Source organism: Copadichromis virginalis, linkage group LG18 (genome assembly GCF_057382275.1).
Source record: "Copadichromis virginalis isolate Kocher_CV1m ecotype Utaka linkage group LG18, C_Virginalis_male_GT1.1, whole genome shotgun sequence".
Classification (NCBI taxonomy): Eukaryota; Metazoa; Chordata; class Actinopteri; order Cichliformes; family Cichlidae; genus Copadichromis; species Copadichromis virginalis.
This window is the reverse complement of record NC_140635.1, coordinates 35228818-35248078: the sequence shown is the minus strand read 5'-3', so window position 1 is coordinate 35248078 and position 19261 is coordinate 35228818. Positions and strand designations below refer to the sequence as shown.

The following is a 19261-nucleotide window of genomic DNA, read 5'->3' as shown; positions in this document are numbered from 1 at the left end:
TGTACACACTGCTACAAAACAGCACAAAAGAAGGAGGATTTAGTGTTTGTGTTATTACGAAACAAGAAGAGTCCCAGATGGTACAGTGGACACATGTGTGACTCCTGTGATTAAAGCATCTTTCTTTCAGCTTAACGAGTGAACCGTCAGCTCGTTCAAACACACGTTAAAGTCCGTTTGGCTCGACACCACCGAACAGAGGCAGCAATATAACATAGCTAACATTAACAGTGCAGTGGATCCTGCTTGTGCCGTGATATTCAGGACTGCAAACCGAGCAGCATCACTGACTTTCAGCTTGTTGTGTTTGTGGATATATGACTGACTTTAATTCCACAGCATGTCTTTAGCCTGTCTTCCTTCTCTCACCCCAACCGGTCGCAGCAGATGGCCCCGCCCCTCCCTGAGCCTGGTTCTGCCGGAGGTTTCTTCCTGTTAAAAGGGAGTTTTTCCTTCCCACTGTCGCCAAAGTGCTTGCTCATAGGGGGTCATATGATTGTTGGGTTTTTCTCTGTATCTATGAAGCGCCTTGAGGTGACTTTTGTTGTGATTTGGCGCTATATAAATAAAATTGAATTGAATTGAATTATCCACAAAATCATCACAATCTCTGTAAGATTAAGGTCGCCTATATATTAGGGGTGCAACGATACACAAAATTCACGGTTCGGTTCGGTTCGATACTTTGGTGTCACGGTTCGATATTTTTTTCGATACAAAAAAAATGTTCATGCCTTTTTAATTTGTCATTTATTAAAATTATAAATATATATTTTAACTCAAAAGTACAGTTTTTAAATTTAATGTTGCTGAAACAAAAGTAATTAAAAAAATAAATCTGATTGAGGAATCACTCATCTTTGGAAAAGAGAGTTTATTACAGAGAAATGGCTCTTTCCAAAATAAAAGCTATACTATACGCTTCTTCTGGGCTATATTCTCAGCAGCATATTGTAGCGGGTCAGGGCTGTTCGGGGTTCTGTTTGTACAGTTATGTTTTGTTTATGTTGCCATAGTGACGAGTGACGCCCTCTCGCTGCGACGGTGTGTCCTTCCGGGGTCAGAGGGCGCCCTGTGTGTTGTTGTTGTTGCTGTGCGGTTGCCGTGCTGAGCAGTTAGCTAGTGGCAGTGTTCTTCTGCAGATGTCAATAAATGGCTGTGCTCCCTGGCTAGCTCACGGGAAGCAAGACCAAACGATACCTCCGTCTCCTCGTTGTCTGAGCTTGCCACATTGGTGTCAGAAGTGGGATGATGGTGGCACCCCATGTTCTGACCCGAGTGACTTTTCCCCCGCCGGTCGTGACCGGCCGGTGCGCCAAAATAAGGCACCTGGACATTTGCAAAGTGAAAGCAAAAAACAAGCGCAAATTCAAACGCGATTTCAATATGTCACATATTGACAGTGGCTCACCGATGCCAATGACATAATTACCCAGCTACATTTCTGAAAGAATGCATCTGGACTCCCCAGGAACCTACGCCAGGATCCTGTTTGTGGACTTCAGCTCTGCCTTCAACACCATCCTTCCAGACCATCTCCGAGACAAGCTTTCCCAGATGAATGTGCCTGATCCCATCTGCCGGTGGATCACTGACTTCCTGATGGACAGGAAGCAGCATGTGAGGCTGGGAAAGAATGTCTCGGACCATCAGCACCGGCTCCCCTCAGGGCTGTGTTCTTTCTCCTCTGCTCTTCTCCCTGTACACCAACTGCTGCACCTCCACCCACCAGTCTGTCAAGCTAATCAAGTTTGCAGATGACACCACCGTTATTGGGCTCATCTCGGACGGGGATGAGTCTGCCTACAGGAGGGAGGTTGAACGTCTGGTGTCTTGGTGCAGCCACAACAACCTGGTGCTGAATGCCCAGAAGACAGTGGAGATTATTGTGGACTTCAGGAAGCACACAGCCCCACTCCCCCCCATCATCCTGACTGACACCCCCATCACCTCTGTGGACTCATTCCGCTTCCTGGGTACCACCATCGCTCAGGACCTGAAGTGGGAGCCCACCATCACCTCCGTCATCAAGAAAGCCCAGCAGAGGATGTACTTCCTGAGGCAGCTGAAGAAATTCAACCTGCCAACACGGACGATGATGCAATTCTACACCGCAATCATCGAGTCCATCCTCACCTCCTCCATCACCGTGTGGTACGCTGGAGCCACTATCAGGGACAAACAGAGACTGCAGCGTGTTGTGCGCTCTGCTGAGAAGGTGATTGGCTGTAGACTCCCATCTCTGCAGGACCTGTACACCTCCAGGACATTGCGGCGTGCAGCTCGGATCTCAGCTGACCCTTCTCACCCTGGATACAGTCTGTTTGACCTGCTCCCCTCAGGCAGGAGGCTCCGGTCCATTCGCACCAGAACCTCTCTCCATAAGAACAGTTTCTTCCCCTCTGCTGTTGGACACATGAACAATAACCGTATGACTGTTCCCACCACTAACACATGACCCTACGCTGTGTTCACTGCATGATTCCATGTTTTGGCACTGATCACCACCTGCACTCATGTATATATCTTTCTACGTAGCACTTTTAATTCTTATTCTCATGTATATATCTCATGTATATCTCATGCATATATCTTTCTACGTAGCACTTTTAATTCTTATTCTTACTTTTATTTTTTCATGTCTATTTAAGCGCAATTTATGACAGCATGTTTGCACTGAAGCACCGCAGCAATTTCCTAATGTTGTAAACCTGCTCAACATTTGGCAATAAAACCCTTTCTGATTCTGATTCTGAAAAAAAGCATTGACATATATTTTTCCTTCCTACGACAGGCCGACGGGCAGGGCAGAGATAGATTTTGGTAGCCCGTCTGAAAAAAATCGCTAGCCCCAGGACGTCGGGCTAGCGATTTTGCGAGCCCTGTATCTGATTGAGGAATCACTCATCTTTGGAAAAGAGTTTATTACAGAGAAATGTCTCTTTCCAAAATACAAGCTATACTATCCGCTTCTTCTGGGCTATATTCTCAGCAGCATATTAAACATATAAGGAGAATCATGTGCTAACAGCTGTCTAAATGACTCGGCTAAAGTTAGTAGCATGCTTGTTGTTTTTGTCTTTGCACTAGGATGATGTCGGCGTAAATGTGCAGTCATATTCGTTGTGTTCCCACTAGTGCTTTCAGGTTAATCTCGTTGAAATGACCTTAACGCCACAACACGGCAAATCTCCGTTAACGAGCTACCGCCGATCGCCCCGTGCATGGGGCTAGACGGCCAACACATTAACGAGCTAACTGCGCTAACACACTAGTTCCCACCCATGTAATTGAGCATTGCATGGCACATCCAACATACTGTTTTACTTTAGTCCATGACTCGCTTACCTTCAGGGTCATACGTCACATGAAAACCAAAATAATTCCAAACGCCAGATCTGAATGAGGGTGGGGGAGGTCCATGTTGCAAGGAGAGCTTAACTTCTGTCTTGCTAGCTTGCCCTGCGCTCTTCCTTCTGACTATGCTGTCTGTGTTGAGCGCTCAGTGGATCTGCGCTCGACAGTGCAGCCTAGGCGGAGTAGTCGAACGCAGATTCACTGAGCGCTCAACACAGACAGCATCGTCAGAAGGAAAGTTGATAAAATAAATTACAAATGTTGTATTGTTCGATACATATGCGTACCGAACTGAAAGCACTGTATCGAACGGTTCAATATCGATACGAATATCGTTGCACCCCTACTATATATATATATTTTAAAGTAAAGGCTTTAAAACCAAGTTAATTCTGAAAGTATAGACATCGCTAATGTCACATAACTTTCCTGACATGTGGCCAACAATAATGGTTTAATGTTCTTCATTAAAAAATATTTGCGCATTAATAAGTGACATAATATTCAGTACTTACTTCTGAAAGTTTACTCTTCCTCCACTCCGCTTCCACCGTTTTTTTTCGGCAAAATTATCCACACCACCACCGCACTATGAAGTCTGGGATATGTTGGGCCATGAAGGCTACACCGACCCATCCTTAAAATTCAGGGAAATTAAGGACGTATTTGAGGGCCGCATGTAGAGCAGCCTTTGAATTGGGAAAGCCTTCTCTTGTCGCTGTGACGTAATCAGCCTTAAAATGCGGCCTTTAAGGCTGCAAACCCCCTTACTTGACTGTATGTCTAAAATGTGATAAATGAAGTTAAAAAAAAAAAAAAAAAAAAGGCTGCAAACTCCTAATCCGGTCATTGGTACTTCCTGGCTTGTGTAGTTACTAGGTAACAAAGGCTCAACACTGCCCCTAGCGTCCTGGAGGACTTCCGTTGTGTTTTGGAATTTGCATGTGTTTTTGAGTTTGCATGTGTTTTGGAATTTGCATGTGTTTTGGAGTTTGCAAGTGTTTTGGAATTTGCATGTGTTTTGGAGTTTGTACGTGCTTTGTCTCTAGGGGCCACCGTAGTAATTAGTGTCAAAGGTGCTTCAACAAAGTATTAAGCAAAAACTGTGAATATGTATATACACGTTATACTTTTGTTTTTCATTTTTAATTCAATTGGATTCATTTTAAACTGTTGTTACCATAGGGTAGGCTATTGTGTGTAATATTTTGAGGTGAAAGATTCATTTAAACTTGCTCACACTGCACCAGCTTGGCCAATACAGTCTCCAATGTGGGGTAAAGGATTAGTATCCTTTACCCCACATATAGTTAGTTCCATATAGTCACTGTGCTTTCTCCAATCTGTAAAACACTGTGGCAACTTTGATTTTTTGATCAATAGACAAGGGGAAGTCCAGCTTGATGAAGACATCACTGCAATGTTATTTTCCTACCATATACTGAACTTTAAGATTAATTTTTTTCTTTTACTCAGAGACTAAAATCTTTGCCGGATCAGTTTTGCATTACTCGCATCAAAATATGTTCAATCCAAGTCATTTTAGAAGGTGTGTCCCCAAAGCAAGATGGAAAACTTCTATAGATCAGCTCAATATGTTTGTCAATAGGCAAATAACCCAAGAAACAACTCAAAATTCTGAAGTTCATTGATTTGGTTTTAACAAGTTAATGTGGCAAAGTTTGCTTTTCTCCAAAGGCCTCCTGAAGCTAATACTCAGCAGATATAGTCCCCAGAATATCAGTCAACCACAAATGACCAAACTGTGACTAATAACTCGGACTTTCTCTAAAGGCAAACCCAAAAATACGACTAGCCAATTTAGTGTACACAAATGTAACACTGAAGTCTTACAAAATAGCACACCAAGCTTTTAATTAAGCATAAAAAAACTTGAGAACAAGATAATTGTGCAGACGAGTCTCCATTTGTCACAACCAGGCTCAAAGTATGTGATAAAAAAAGAACAAGAACACATATAGAGTTTGGAGGCCATTGGACTGGTTCTTATAGCACTTTTCTACTCTACCTGAGCACTCTACACAATTTGTTCATTCACCCAATCACACCCATTTAGTGCTAACTAACAACCATACATTCTTTCACACTCCAATGGATGCATCAAAGGGCAACCTGGGATTAGTATCTTGTCCAAGGATACTTGGCATGCACACTGGAGCAGACTAGAATCGAACCACCAACCTTCCGGTTAGTAGGCGACCTGCTCTACCACCTGAGCTCCAGCCACCCCTGATATTTTACAATATTTCAGTTAAATAAAATAAAGACACCTAGATTGAACGACTGTCAGCATATCAACACATGATGTCTGAATTCACAGAGGGTATTTGAGAGAGCATGTGCTAAAAACAAAACTGAAATGCTTTATCAGCTAAGCAGCGTCCATGAAAAATAAGCAGAGAAGAAACCCAAGAGGTTCTGGCAGAGCTAGTTTATGGGCGTTTTATACACCAGAGCCCTGCCTGCTCAGGTGTGCTGCCATTTGAAATTGGGTCAGTTTCACCCACCATACAGGCAACAAGAAAGCAAGGCAAGCACTATCTATAATATATAAAGAATAATAAAAATCTAAGACCCTTCAAGTTACCAATCAAAGCAGTTCTGTTGTATTGTCCAATGTCAAAATCAAAATGAACTCGATCTTTATGTTAAAAATTAAAAAATATTTTATGTTTGCTGTCAGATATCTAAACCAGAAATATTTTTAACTGGTACTTATTCAGCAAAATAACTTCAATTGCTTCAATTAACTCACACTGAAAAAAGAGAAACTCAAAATATTGAAGTTATAGATTTTTAGGGGAAATTACGTTTACACAATGTATTTAACTACTTTGAGTATTAGGGTTTAAAGTGTATTATATTATTTATTTGCGTTTTGACCTGTTTCGCTTAGGATATTGAAAACTAGGGCTATTTTGGTAGGAAAGTGTGCTTGTGTTTAACGGTTTAACTGCGGGGCTGAAGCCTCCACTCCACAACTAAGCTCCTCTGAGCGTGCAAAGGCATGAACATCCCGTGCACAAAGCTACACCAACAAGAGCTGGCAAGAGGCTTCACAATATCAGATCCGCTGGAAGCACCGAAAGACAGCATCGGCACGCTGCCGGGTGCTAGAAGAGATACATGTGTGGAGGATGTGCGCGCATCAGGTACTAATCCTTCTCTGCCAGGGGAAGAGAGAGCGGGCTGAAAAATCGCCATCACGTCGTTTCAAAAGTGAGACCCCGCATATCGTGAGGAAAGCAGGGGGGAGGAGAGGCGAGCAGGAGGACTGGGCTAGTAAAGGACGCCACCATCACATCTCTGAATGGCTGCCCTGTTCTCTCTTAAGAAGCGGCAAGCCAAACCCACCGGGGTGAGGACTGACACAGCGTATATAAAGCAACGCAGCGAGTGGTAATTACAGATCACCCTTCGCCTTTTTGTCGTCCGGCAGACTGACGTGGATTAATCAGTACCAGGGTAGCTTACAGTTGGAGCAGCCATGTCTCACGGATGGGGATACGAACCGACCAACGGTGAGGATCTTAGAGCATCCTACCGGGTTTGCTGTAGGAGAGGATGTTGCCCCACTCAACTCCGTTTTCTATATAGTTGTGTAGACAGTGGCATATATTACAAACAACAATTTGTCCATTTTCTATAATAATTTCATTGCTTAAACAATACACCACTGCGGCTAAGCCTGGGGTAGGAGCAGACCTACAGAGACCCTGATCGTTTACAGAAGCTAAGCGTTCTTATTTATTTATTCCTTTATGATTAAACATTAAAACCATAATTGTATTTTAATGAATGGATTTTATTACAGTTTTTTAAATAAAAATAAATATGTAATTTGGTTTGTTTTGATAAGTTAGTTGTTAGTTTTATTAGTTAAGATAACTGTTTCTCTGGGACACATTTTCTGTAATTTTATGTTCAAATAAAAACGGGCTGTTATGTTTTATTTAGTAATATATTTATTTAATTATATATTTATAGAATATATTTTCACTGCCTATAATACCTGGATGTTATAGACAGGAATAAAATGGGAAAATGTTGTGTGTGTGTATATATATATATATATATATATATATATATATATATACATATTTTGTACAGTTGAGATTTAGAGCTGAGGACATTTTGGAAGAGACTTATTTCGATAGAATGGCTTTTAAAACTACAATTTATGGATTATAAATAGACTTGACTATTACAACCTTTCATTAGAAATTGTATGAAAGTTTCTGTATCTAACCTACATGTGAGGTATTATCTAGCAATTTATGTGCCAAGTGTAATAGATTTCCAGTACTTACTGTGTTCATACTGTTAGCATTTACCTTGGAAAGAACTCAGATACTTTGAAAGTCATTTGTATCGTATGTATTGTGGTACTGCTGCTTTTATTAACTAAACAACTTCAACATCAAGGTTCTCATTTAGGTCAGTAGCAGTATGATCGTTTAAACGTGTTAATTTTTCAACTCTCTCATAAAGGATGTGAGCACCTTAACCTTGAGACCTTGTACTTGATAAACAGAAATGAGAAATTAAATATAAGTTCTACATTTCTTAGTCGTAAACATCGTATATTTACATTTAACTTCAGTTAGAAAAACCAATAGAAATGGTGCATTTTAAAATTCTCAGTATACTTATGTATAGTATGGAGAGTCATATGTGGAACGTATGTGTGATGTTAACACATGCATGTATTTGCAGGACCTGACACATGGGCTGCAGATTTCCCCATAGCTGATGGGAACAGGCAGTCTCCCATTAACATAATCCCTAAAGAAGCTCATTATGACCCATCTCTGAAGGCTCTGAAAATCAGCTACGACCCCTCAAACACCAAGGGCATTCTGAACAATGGGCACTCCTTCCAGGTGGACTTTGTGGATGACACAGACAGCTCCAGTAAGTACAGAGCCACAAAAAAGATATTCATCTAGTTATTTATGTCTTGTAAGGTGTGGCTAAATCATCAAATAAATGTCTAGATGTCCAATGCAATCTTCTTAATGTTTTGTACAGTTATAAAGCCTTATGGACAAAAGTGTAATGAGTATATAATATTCATTATATTGCAGTTGTGTAGAAGAGGGTCAGAAAATGTGACTCTTTGATTAAAAAATTCTAAAGTGTATGTCATTGTGTTAGTGATGGGATTTCCGGCTCTTTTTAGAGATCCGGCTCTTTCGGTTCGGCTCACTAAAAAGAGCCGGCTCTTTCGGCTCCGAACCGGCTCTTCAGGTTGTTTTGTTGCTTTAATTAATTTATTATTAACAATAATATAAAATTATGCACAAAAGGAATTACTAACATAAAAACAAGTGGTTTTATTTATATATGTTTATATATAAATATATGCGGTGGCCCCTAGAGACAAAACACGTACAAACTCCAAAACACATTTCTAGCATTAACTGAACTTCCAAAGCAGAGCTACTAGATCACTTAAATTACACAATTGAAAGCATGTGTGTATTGTTTGTGTATTTATACACAGGCACTCATATATATATTCAAATAATTTAAAAAAAAGTTCATTTACCTGTTATTACCACACACCAAATCCGGTCGTTGGTACTTGCTGGCTTGTGTAGCCACAAGATAACAAAGGCTCAACACTGCGCCCAGCATCCTGGAGCACTTCTGTTGTCTTTTGTACGTGTTTTGAGTTTTTATGTGCTTCTGAGTTTTTATATGCTTCGGAGTTTGTACGTGTTTTTACGTGTTTTGGAGTTTGTACGTGTTTTTACGTGTTTTGGAGTTTGTACATGCTTCAGAGTTCGTACGTGATTTGAAGTTTGTATGTGCTTTGTCTCTAGGGGCCACCGTAAATATACTTTTATTTATTCACTCCACATAAAATGTAATAAATAAATCATCTAATACAAAAATCAACTATTCACATTTCAAGTTTTAACTATTTAAATTTTAAGCTTTTTCCTTTCACAAATTTAAAGTGAAAAGAACACAAAACACTGCAAACCACAACACAATTAAATATAAATTATAATATGAAAACTAAAAGAACATGCATATTCTCTGTCATATGGACCTGCATGAATAAACTTTCTCAATCCTTTATCATCTGCAACTGAAAATAGTTGTGGATGATTACTATACCTTTCTAATGTTGTTGTCCCTGCCTCTCTCTCTCTCTCTCTCCTGCTCTGTTCCTGTGCTACTGAGTGTAACTACCGCCCCTCCCCCCTCTGCCCAGCATAAAGCACAAGGCCCGCGTGCGGAGTGAAACGGAAAAAAAGTGCGAGAGAGAGGCTGAGAGAAAGAAAAAAAAAAAAAACCCACGTGACGGCTCGCGATAAGGAGCCGGCTCGCGTCGTTCACGTCAAAGAGCCGGCTCTAAGAGCCATTTCGTTCGCGAACGACCCATCACTACATTGTGTACATTTACAGTTGATCCTAGCATTAGTTAGCTTTATCTGTCTTGTTTATACAGCCACCCCTGCTGTATGTACTGTAGTAGATAAGCGTGATGATGTCAGCATGCAGTTAATCATAATCAGCTCTATTTCATTATCTGCAGGTCAACAGACATCTACAGTACCCCACCCTGTTATACTATACTATACTAGTACTTTTACTGTTCACCTTTTATCCAGTGTACTGCATGTCATTACAAAAGTAAAAGTAAACACAGAATTAAGTCATTCTACTCAGTTCAAAAAGTTCAAAAAAATTGAGAACCAGAAAAGACTTAAAATCCTGTGTTATCCTCATACAGGTCAGACTCTGAAAATCCTGGGTCTTTTGCTTTTTCAATGCTGAATACAAAGATCAACACATGCAACATCTGTCCTTTCCTGACTGTGGCCCCAATGATTATGATGTTCTGTTATTACTAGCCTTGACTGGGGGTCCTATTTCTGGAGTCTACCGCCTGAGGCAGTTTCATTTCCACTGGGGAGGAAGTGACAACAGAGGCTCTGAGCACACTCTCAATGGCATCAAGTTCCCCTGTGAGGTAAAAAGATCTTGACACTGCATAGGATTAAAAACAGTTGCACACAATATGCAATTTGTGGGTCTGTTGTGTAAACAACTATTTAGTTGTTACTTTACTTTCTTCAGCTTTGTGCTTTAATATTTCAACTTTGTTTGATTTTCCTGTTAGCTTCACTTGGTGCACTGGAACACTAAGTACCCCAGTTTTGGAGAGGCAGCTGAAAAGCCTGATGGACTTGCTGTAGTGGGGGTATTTCTAAAGGTGAACCGTCAGAGGCTAAAAAGTTCAAAATGAATAATGTAAAAACAAAAAATGTTAAATATAAAAGTTTGTTGTCTTTACATTGTGTTCCAGATTGGTGCTGCCAACCCCCGCCTTCAGAAAGTTCTGGATGCTTTGGATGCCATCAAGAACAAGGTAAAATCAGCTGTCTCAGAATTGGTAAAATACAGGTTTGCTGAAAACAAATGTGCTCGTACTGTTTGTGCAGAGCAGTTTAAAGGCGTTGGAAACTAATGATGCCACTATCATGGTTTTTCTTTTGGTATTTCCTTTCTTCCATTTTCTCTTCCCTCATGCCTACAGGGAAAGCAGACAACCTTTGCTAACTTTGATCCAAGGACTCTTCTTCCTGGTTCCCCGGATTATTGGACCTATGAGGGCTCTTTGACGACTCCTCCCCTCCTGGAGAGTGTCACCTGGATTGTACTTAAGGAGCCAATCAGCGTCAGCCCTGCACAAGTACTTATCTTGGCCCCCAACCCCATCCCTTTCACACACATAGGCAATGTGTAGTTATAACTATTTGATTCAATTCAATTTTATTTATATAGCACTATATCACAACAACAGTCACCCAAGGTTCTTTATATTGTAAGACCCTACAATAACCCTACAATAATACCAAGAAAATCCCAACAATAATATAACCTCAACGAGCAAGCCCTTGGCGACAGTGTTATAAGGGTTTAGGTAGAATGTCAGAGTGTGAGTGTATTAGTCCAAAGAAAATATACACTTTAGTACATGTGCACGAATGTGTACATGCTTTTTAGTCATTTTGTCAGCTGAGAATGCTGAAAGATTTTCACATCAAATAGGAAAGTGAAAGGAAAGTATTAAGCTTCATAGACTCATGAAATCAACACAATTTCATTGTTGTTGATTAAAGAGAACAGGCTGTTTACCCGTTACTCTGTTTTTTACAGTATAATTGTACACACGTTTGTATGACTATACATTTCATTTAGTGGTTGTGCATGGTTTGGGGGGCCAGAATGTTGATCCAAACATTATCACTGTCAAGAGTGTAGTTACAGAAGCCATATCAGACTTAGTAGGGTGGGTCTAAACCTTAAGTAACTGGTGTTTCACTTAGATTACACTGACTGCCTGTATCTCCAGGGCGCAGTTTGCACTCATGAATGTAACCCTCGTGTGACACAAAACTCACACAGAGGTGGCAATAAGCGTTCTCCACTAACATTAAATGTGCTCATACATTTATAAGACACACATACACTCAACAAAAATATAAACGCAACACTTTTGTTTTTGCTCCCATTCCCCATGGGATGGACGTAGAGACCTAAAATTCATTCCAGATACACAATATAACCATCCCTCCCAAACAGTGGTCACAAATCAGTCCAAATGTGTGGTAGTGGGCACATCTGCTATATTGAGATAATCCATCCCACCTCACAGGTGTGCCACATCAGGATGCTGATCTGACATCATGAGTAGTGCACAGGTGTACCTCAGACTGCCCACAACAAAAGGCCACCCTGGAATGTGCAGTTTTTTGCGCTATTGGGGGTCTGGGGACCCAGAACCGGTCAGTATCTGGTGTGACCACCATTTGCCTCATGCAGTGCAACACATCGTCGCATGGAGTCTATCAGATTGTCAATTGTGGCCTGTGGAATGTTGGTCCACTCCACTTCAATGGCTGTGCGAGGTTGTTGGATATTCGTGGGAACTGGTACACGCTGTCGTATACGCCGGTCAAGCACATCCCGAACATGCTCAATGGGTGACATGTCCGGTGAGTATGCTGGCCATGCAAGAACTGGGACATTCTCAGCTGCCATCTGCCCTGAACAATGTGAACCACGATTCATCCGTGAAGCGCACACCTCTCCAACGTGCCAGACGCCATCGAATGTGAGCATTTGCCCACACAAGTCTGTTACGGCGACGAGCTGGAGTCAGGTCAAGACCCCGATGAGGACGACGGGCATGCAGTTGAGCGTCCCTGAGACGGTTTCTGACAGTTTGTGCAGAAATTGTTTGGTTGTGCAAACCAATTGTTCCAGCAGCTGTCTGGGTGGCTGGTCTCAGACGATCTTGGAGGTGAACCTGCTGGATGTGGAGGTCCTGGGCTGGTGTGGTTACACGAGGTCTGCGGTTGTGAGGCCGGTTGGATGTGCTGCCATATTCTCTGAAACGCCTGTGGAGACGGCTTATGGTTGAGAGCAGGTCAGCCACTAATCAGAAGGTCGGTGGTTCGATCCCAGGCTGCCTCCTGGCTGCATGCCAAATATCCTTGGGCAAGATACTAACCCCATGTTTGCCTACTGGTGGTGGTCAGAGGGCCCGGTGGCGCCAGTGTCCGGCAGCCTCGCCTCTGTCAGTGCGCCCCAGGGCAGCTGTGGCTACAATGTAGCTTGCCATCGCCAGTGTGTGAATGTGTGTGTGAATGGGTGGATGACTGAATGTAGTGTGAAGCGCTTTGGGGTCCTTAGGGACTAGAAAAGCGCTATACAAATGCAGGCCATTTACCATTTGAGAAATGAACATTCAATGCACGGGCGACAGATCTGGTTGACATTCCTGCTGTCAGCATGCCAATTGCACGCTCCCTCATTGCTTGTGGCATCTGTGGCATTTTGCTGTGAGACAAAACTGCACATTCCAGGGTGGCCTTTTGTTGTGGGCAGTCTGAGGTACACCTGTGCACTACTCATGATGTCAGATCAGCATCCTGATGTGGCACACCTGTGAGGTGGGATGGATTATCTCAATATAGCAGATGTGCCCACTACCACACATTTGGACTGATTTGTGACCACTGTTTGGGAGGGATGGTTATATTGTGTATCTGGAATGAATTTTAGGTCTCTGCGTCCATCCCATGGGGAATGGGAGCAGTAACAAAGGTGTTGCGTTTATATTTTTGTTGAGTGTATATATAGATATAGTTATTTTCCACAAAGTAGAAATCAGTGCAGCAACACTGAAACACAGTGCAACATGTATTTAGTGACAGATAAAGGGAAACTTTGGCCTGCTAAAGTAAATTCAAGATCACCAGCTAGCTAAAGGCTAAAATAACTATTTCACTCCCAGTGAAATAGTTATTTTAGCAATTTTACTGCTTTCGGCATTTATCTTTCTTTCTCTCTCTCACACACACACATACACTGCAGTGAGATTATTCCATGTTGTCTTAGTAATTTAATTGTTTAACATCTTTCATTCCACATTGTAGTCCTAGCACACTGATGTTCAACTAATCCTGTCCTGGGAATCCTGTGAAACAGTGGTGTGAATGTTCTCAGAAAAGTGTATGAAGAAAAGTCCTTTTAGCTTCCGTTTGGTTAAACCAATGCCTTCATCAAATTGGACCAAAAAGCCATTTGACATGATAAGGGAATGCTAAAGAGGAAACTTTTATTGGATGGGCCTCTCCCACATACCAACCACTTGCATGTAACAGTAATTAATGACACTTCAATGGATGTGAGGTGGATGAAACATTATTTCATTAAAAGGTTTATTATTTGCTTATGCATGTATTACTGTTGGGTAGAAGTGCACTGTGAGCGTACATGTAAAATAGGCTGTTTTATATGATACTCAACTGCAAACGTCTTTCTTTCATTTTAAATAAGGCTTAGATGATGATTACAATTTGAAATAGCTGTTTGTTAAATATGTCTGTGTGGGAACATTACGGTGAAATGGTTTTGTTCACCTATAAAAATTTAAAAAGTAATGTACATCATGTAGTACTTTTTGAAAGGTAGTGTACTTGCTTACTAGATACAGTAACTGGTTACATTGCAACACTGACTTTGTAATTTTGTAAGTTATCAATATAACCAGCCCTTGGTGATACTACAGAGTATACATTCACCTCTCACTTGTAATCTCCTAATCTAATCTGCTTGGTGATGATTGCTAGAAATTGTACTAATGCAACTCCAAAATTCTGCAGAAGTCCATGGAAACATGATCTTTTATTACTCTCCCTTTGTCACTTTCCTTCCTCATTAGATGGCCAAGTTTCGCAGCCTCCTCTTCACCGGAGATGGAGAAGCTCCATGCTACATGGTGGACAACTACCGCCCTCCACAGCCTCTCAAGGGCCGCCTGGTCCGCGCATCCTTCAAATAAGCCCTTCTTCCTTGTCAGATCCTCTTACTCTTTTCTTCTTCTTTTGGTGAACATTCCTGTTCCCTGTGTGCAGGCTTTACTTACTTTATTGTTGCTCTGTTGAAATCACATGGAAAATTGTAACAGCCAATAACAATGATGTAGGAGTTCTAGTTAGATTAGATTAAATAGATTTTTTTTGCAGTATCTGCATTTTTAAAACAACAACAACAAACTCTTTCCAAAGTGAATTATTATTTATAAGTAAGTGTCAGTAAACAATAATATCTAATATCTAAACAATAATATATAGTTGTTGTTATCAATTTCATCAAAAAGACACTGTAGACTAGGTTTGCTTTTAATTTGTCATATAAAGCACAAATGATCTTTTCATGAACAGTTTCCTGTTTATGAAGCAAAAGTCTGCTTAATGTTCTTCTTAAAGTCTTCTAAATCTTTCCTCGTGCTTAAACTTTGCCTTTATCAACATTTTGAAGCTTTCTATGAATTGATTGTGTTGTGATTTGTGCTGCAGACAGCTGCTCAGATTGTCAAAGGCTTACCGATGGCTAATTCTGCCACTGGTCAGTAAACCGGTCAGCAAAAACAGGAAGTTACTGAACTTGGATATGACATTCTTCTGTAGTCGTACTCATCATTTTACACACTATACAGCAGTTGGAGCCACCACCTATCAGGTAGTGCTTTTACGTAAGTAGATTTGACTTTTGACCCCCCCATTATGGTACAATAACAGAAGTAAGTCTGTTGTTAAGGACTGTCTAATCTAGCTTTAACCAATAGTACAACCAAAGGCCATGTGCATTCCTGTGGATATGGCTTATCTTCTCAGTGGCACTACAATACATTTTATTTGTGTCATTTAATTTTCTTTTCTTCCTTTTTTTGGTTTGTTTGTGTACCGGTCACCACAGTGCCTTAACCACGGTCTTGAAGGCTATTTTTCCATTCTTTCTTTTTTTGGTTTGTTTGTTTGTTTGTTTACTGGTCACCACAGTGCCTTAACTGCTGTCTTTAAGACAAATTGGAAAGAAAGTGGCATCATTTTATGGCTATGAGCACTGTTCCTTTTTACTCTTTTTTTCAGTGCCTTTAACTTATTCTCCATTTAACTAAGCTTAAATAAATAGCAGGTATTTATGAGAGACCAGAGCAATGTAAGTTTTGTTTTTCATATCAATTGTTTTAGGGTGTATCTATAGTAAAACAGGTTTAACTGCTTATAGTCACATTACACGTGTAAATGCCTGTGAGACTCTTTCACTTAATAAATGGAAAAGTGCAACAATTTCAAAAACATATGTATTATTGTCTTATTTCACAGCAATATTTGTTCTTCTTTTGGGAATTAACTGGATTTACTACAGTTCATTTTATATATGCTTGGTTTCCAGAGGAAGACTTATCTTAAAATCTCTTGTTAAAGAATAAAAGTGATCTTCTCACTTGCATCATTTAGCAGGTTTAGTTTTTACTTCTTTAGTAAATTATCAGTGAAGGATCAAGGATTAGCACATAATTTTCTATCACATTCAAAATCAATAGACAATGAATCCTTCTGACTTTGTTAATCTTCCGTATATCTGAAAAAGACAGGCAATAATTGCATCATTTTTGTCAAATATTTTGTCAAGATATCAAAATCCATGCGTCCATTTTGTCCTCCTTATTTGGGTCTGGATTGCTTAGGAAGCAGGCTGAGTGGAGTAGCTCAGGCTTCTCCCTCCCCGGCCACCTCCTGCAGCTCATTCAGGACAATACCAAGCCTTTCCTAGCCAGGAAACGTAATCTCACCAATCTCTCCAGCATGTTCTGGGTCTACAACAGGGCCTGGAACATCTCTCCCTGGAATTTCCCATGAAGCATCCTAACAGCTCCCTGTATGACTTCATCTGGCTCGTTTCAATGTGCAGGAGTAGCATTCTGTCCCAAATCACTGAACTTGTCACGCTTTGTCTAAGAGAAACACCAGCCACCCTTCAGAAGAGCTCATTTCTACCACTTGTAACCACAATCATCAGAGCAGAGCTTGAGATTGAATAATGGATTGGGGCAGTTCCAATCTGTTGTGACGATGAAAAAGCTGAGCATAAATGCAAAGCTGCTGATTTCCGGAGTTACTCGGAAATCTTACAGAGGAGGGGTGTGTTTATACATTAATCAGAAATGGTGTAAAAACTTTATTGTCCGTGAACAGGTGTGTCTGCCGGACATTGAGGTTCTCTCCATGTCTATGAGGCCATACCTGCCGAGGGAATTCCCGCAGACCAGTGTCACTGTTGTGTCCATCATAAAGCGAACCCAAAGATTGCGGCTGACACCATCTCCAACGTTGTGTACTCACTCCGATCTCTCTCTCCTGAGGCCCCTAATATTATTCTGGGGGACTTTAATCACTGTAATTTGAAGAAGACATTGGGCAGTTTCTATCAACATGTGAACACACTTCAATAAAAGTCTGGATCTATGTTATGGTTCCATAAAAGGTGCGCAAACATCTGTGGCAGGCCCCGCCCTCGGATCCTCTGACCACAACACGGTGCATCTCCCGCCAGTTTGTGCTGAGGAGCGAGATGGTGAGGAAACACCACATAAAGGTTTGGAGTAACAACGCCTCTACAGGGATGCTTTGACTGTACTGACTGGTTGGTGTTTGTGGAGTCATCCAGAAACATGAATGAACTGACGGACATTGTCTGCAACTATATCTCCTTTTGTAGAGATATGATTCTTCCTTCCTTCAAGTTGTGCATTTTTTTTCTCTAATAATAAATCAGCTCTTATGAGGCTGATTTATGAAAGGAAGAAAGCTTTTAATTCAATTCAATTCAGTTTTATTTATATAGCGCCAAATCACAACAACAGTCGCCTCAAGTCACTTTATATTGTAAGGTATACAGAGAAAAACCTAACAATCATATGACCCCCTATGAACAAGCACTTTGGCGACAGTGGGAAGGAAAAACTCCCTTTTAACAGGAAGAAACCTCCGGTAGAACCAGGCTCAGGGAGGTTACGTCCGATTGACGTAACCGGGTGTCATTACTGCTGATGTGAATTAAAATTTTAATGAATTGATGTTTATCCTTAGCCAGCAGTTTTAAATTTCTCTCAGTGTCGCCTGCTCTGGCCCCTGGAAGACAATTGACTATGGTTGCCGATGGGGGCTTCTGTTTAAGACTATGCTTCCTCCTCACCGTCACCCAGCCGCCCTCTTTCCCCAACTGCTTGGGGTCTGCCGGGGGACAGCTAGCGGGGCCTATGCTATCTTCGGCTGCACCAGCTACAGGGGCCTGGCTAGCTACGGGCCTATCAAGGGTGCGAAGCTGAGTCTCCAATTCAGTAATCCTGGCCTCCAGAGCTGCAAATATGCTACATTTGTTACAAGTATCATTACTGCTAAAGGAGTAACTAAACATCTGACACAATGAGCAGGAAAGTGCAGGAGGGACAGGTGAGGAGGCCATGCTGCTAGCGAGTCAGCTATGAGCTAAGCTAAGCTAGCGAAACAGTAAAGACACAGTGAATGAATACTTTGGCACTGAATTAGGGAGTGAGTACACAGAGAGTGTGCTTCGGATGAAGCGCGTGAAGATTATACTATGAAAACAGAAGTTATCTAAAAAATTTTAATTAAATTGCTATGGAAATAATCTATTCAAAAACACCACTGTGTGTTGGAAAAGGAAGGGATACTCTACCGCAGAGAGAGCAAACACCAACAGCAACACCAACACCAAGTGACAGCGCCACCTGAAGGAGGCCCTTTGAAGGGAATATCTCTAAAGTGAATCTGAGGTGAAGAAAATTAGGAAGGCGATCAGATCCCAAATAAAAAAGCCAAAATAAAATGCAAGCATAAGGTAGAAGTTGAGATGGGGAAGCTATGACTTCCGGGTTGCCTGGGCAGGCATGAAACACATGACTGGTCACTCTCATGTAATAAGTCTCCCTGGTTTTAGCTCAGAATGTCAGTTGGCTAATGAGCTGAAGAGATTTTACTTGAGAATTGATGATAATCATAATTTTAGTAACGCACTGGTTTTGCTAAGAGAGTATTGTAATTTGTCTTTGACCAATACGATCAGACTTTGTAACCTGGTTAAAATGGCTGGTCAGATTTCAGGGAGGTCTCAGGTCCAGCTTGTGGACTTTTATAACAGGCAGGTGCTGAGGAAGGCAGCCTCTTTCATGTTATGTTCAGACAATCCTCTCTTTAATAATTTTCAGCTGCTTCCCTCACGTTGCTGGTATAAAGTGCTTGCAGTGAAGACCAAGAGACAAAGAATGTCTTTTATACCTGCTGCTATTATCATGCTTAATAACACTAAACCATAAGCGTTGTTGCCATCACTACTGCACGTTGCACTTTGTTGATGCTACTAATGAAACTTGGGCCTGTTCTACATTTTTTTTGTTGCTTTTTTGTATATGTGTTGTTTGGTGTGTGTCTGCAAATCAATTTCCCATTGGGGAAAATAAAGTTACCATTGACCATTACCAGTCAGT

The 19261-nt window shown here is 41.2% G+C and overlaps 1 protein-coding gene across 1 annotated transcript; it reads left to right on the top strand.

Annotated features, from left to right (window-relative positions):
- The first annotated feature begins 6436 nt into the window (after positions 1–6436).
- Positions 6437–16049, top strand: cahz (carbonic anhydrase). Its single transcript, XM_085438679.1, has 7 exons — positions 6437–6899; positions 8095–8292; positions 10248–10366; positions 10517–10609; positions 10703–10765; positions 10934–11089; positions 14630–16049. The coding sequence occupies exons 1-7, from the start codon at positions 6866–6868 to the stop codon at positions 14747–14749; spliced, it is 783 nt and encodes a 260-aa protein (XP_085294805.1). The 5' UTR covers positions 6437–6865; the 3' UTR covers positions 14750–16049.
- The last annotated feature ends 3212 nt before the right edge of the window (positions 16050–19261 follow it).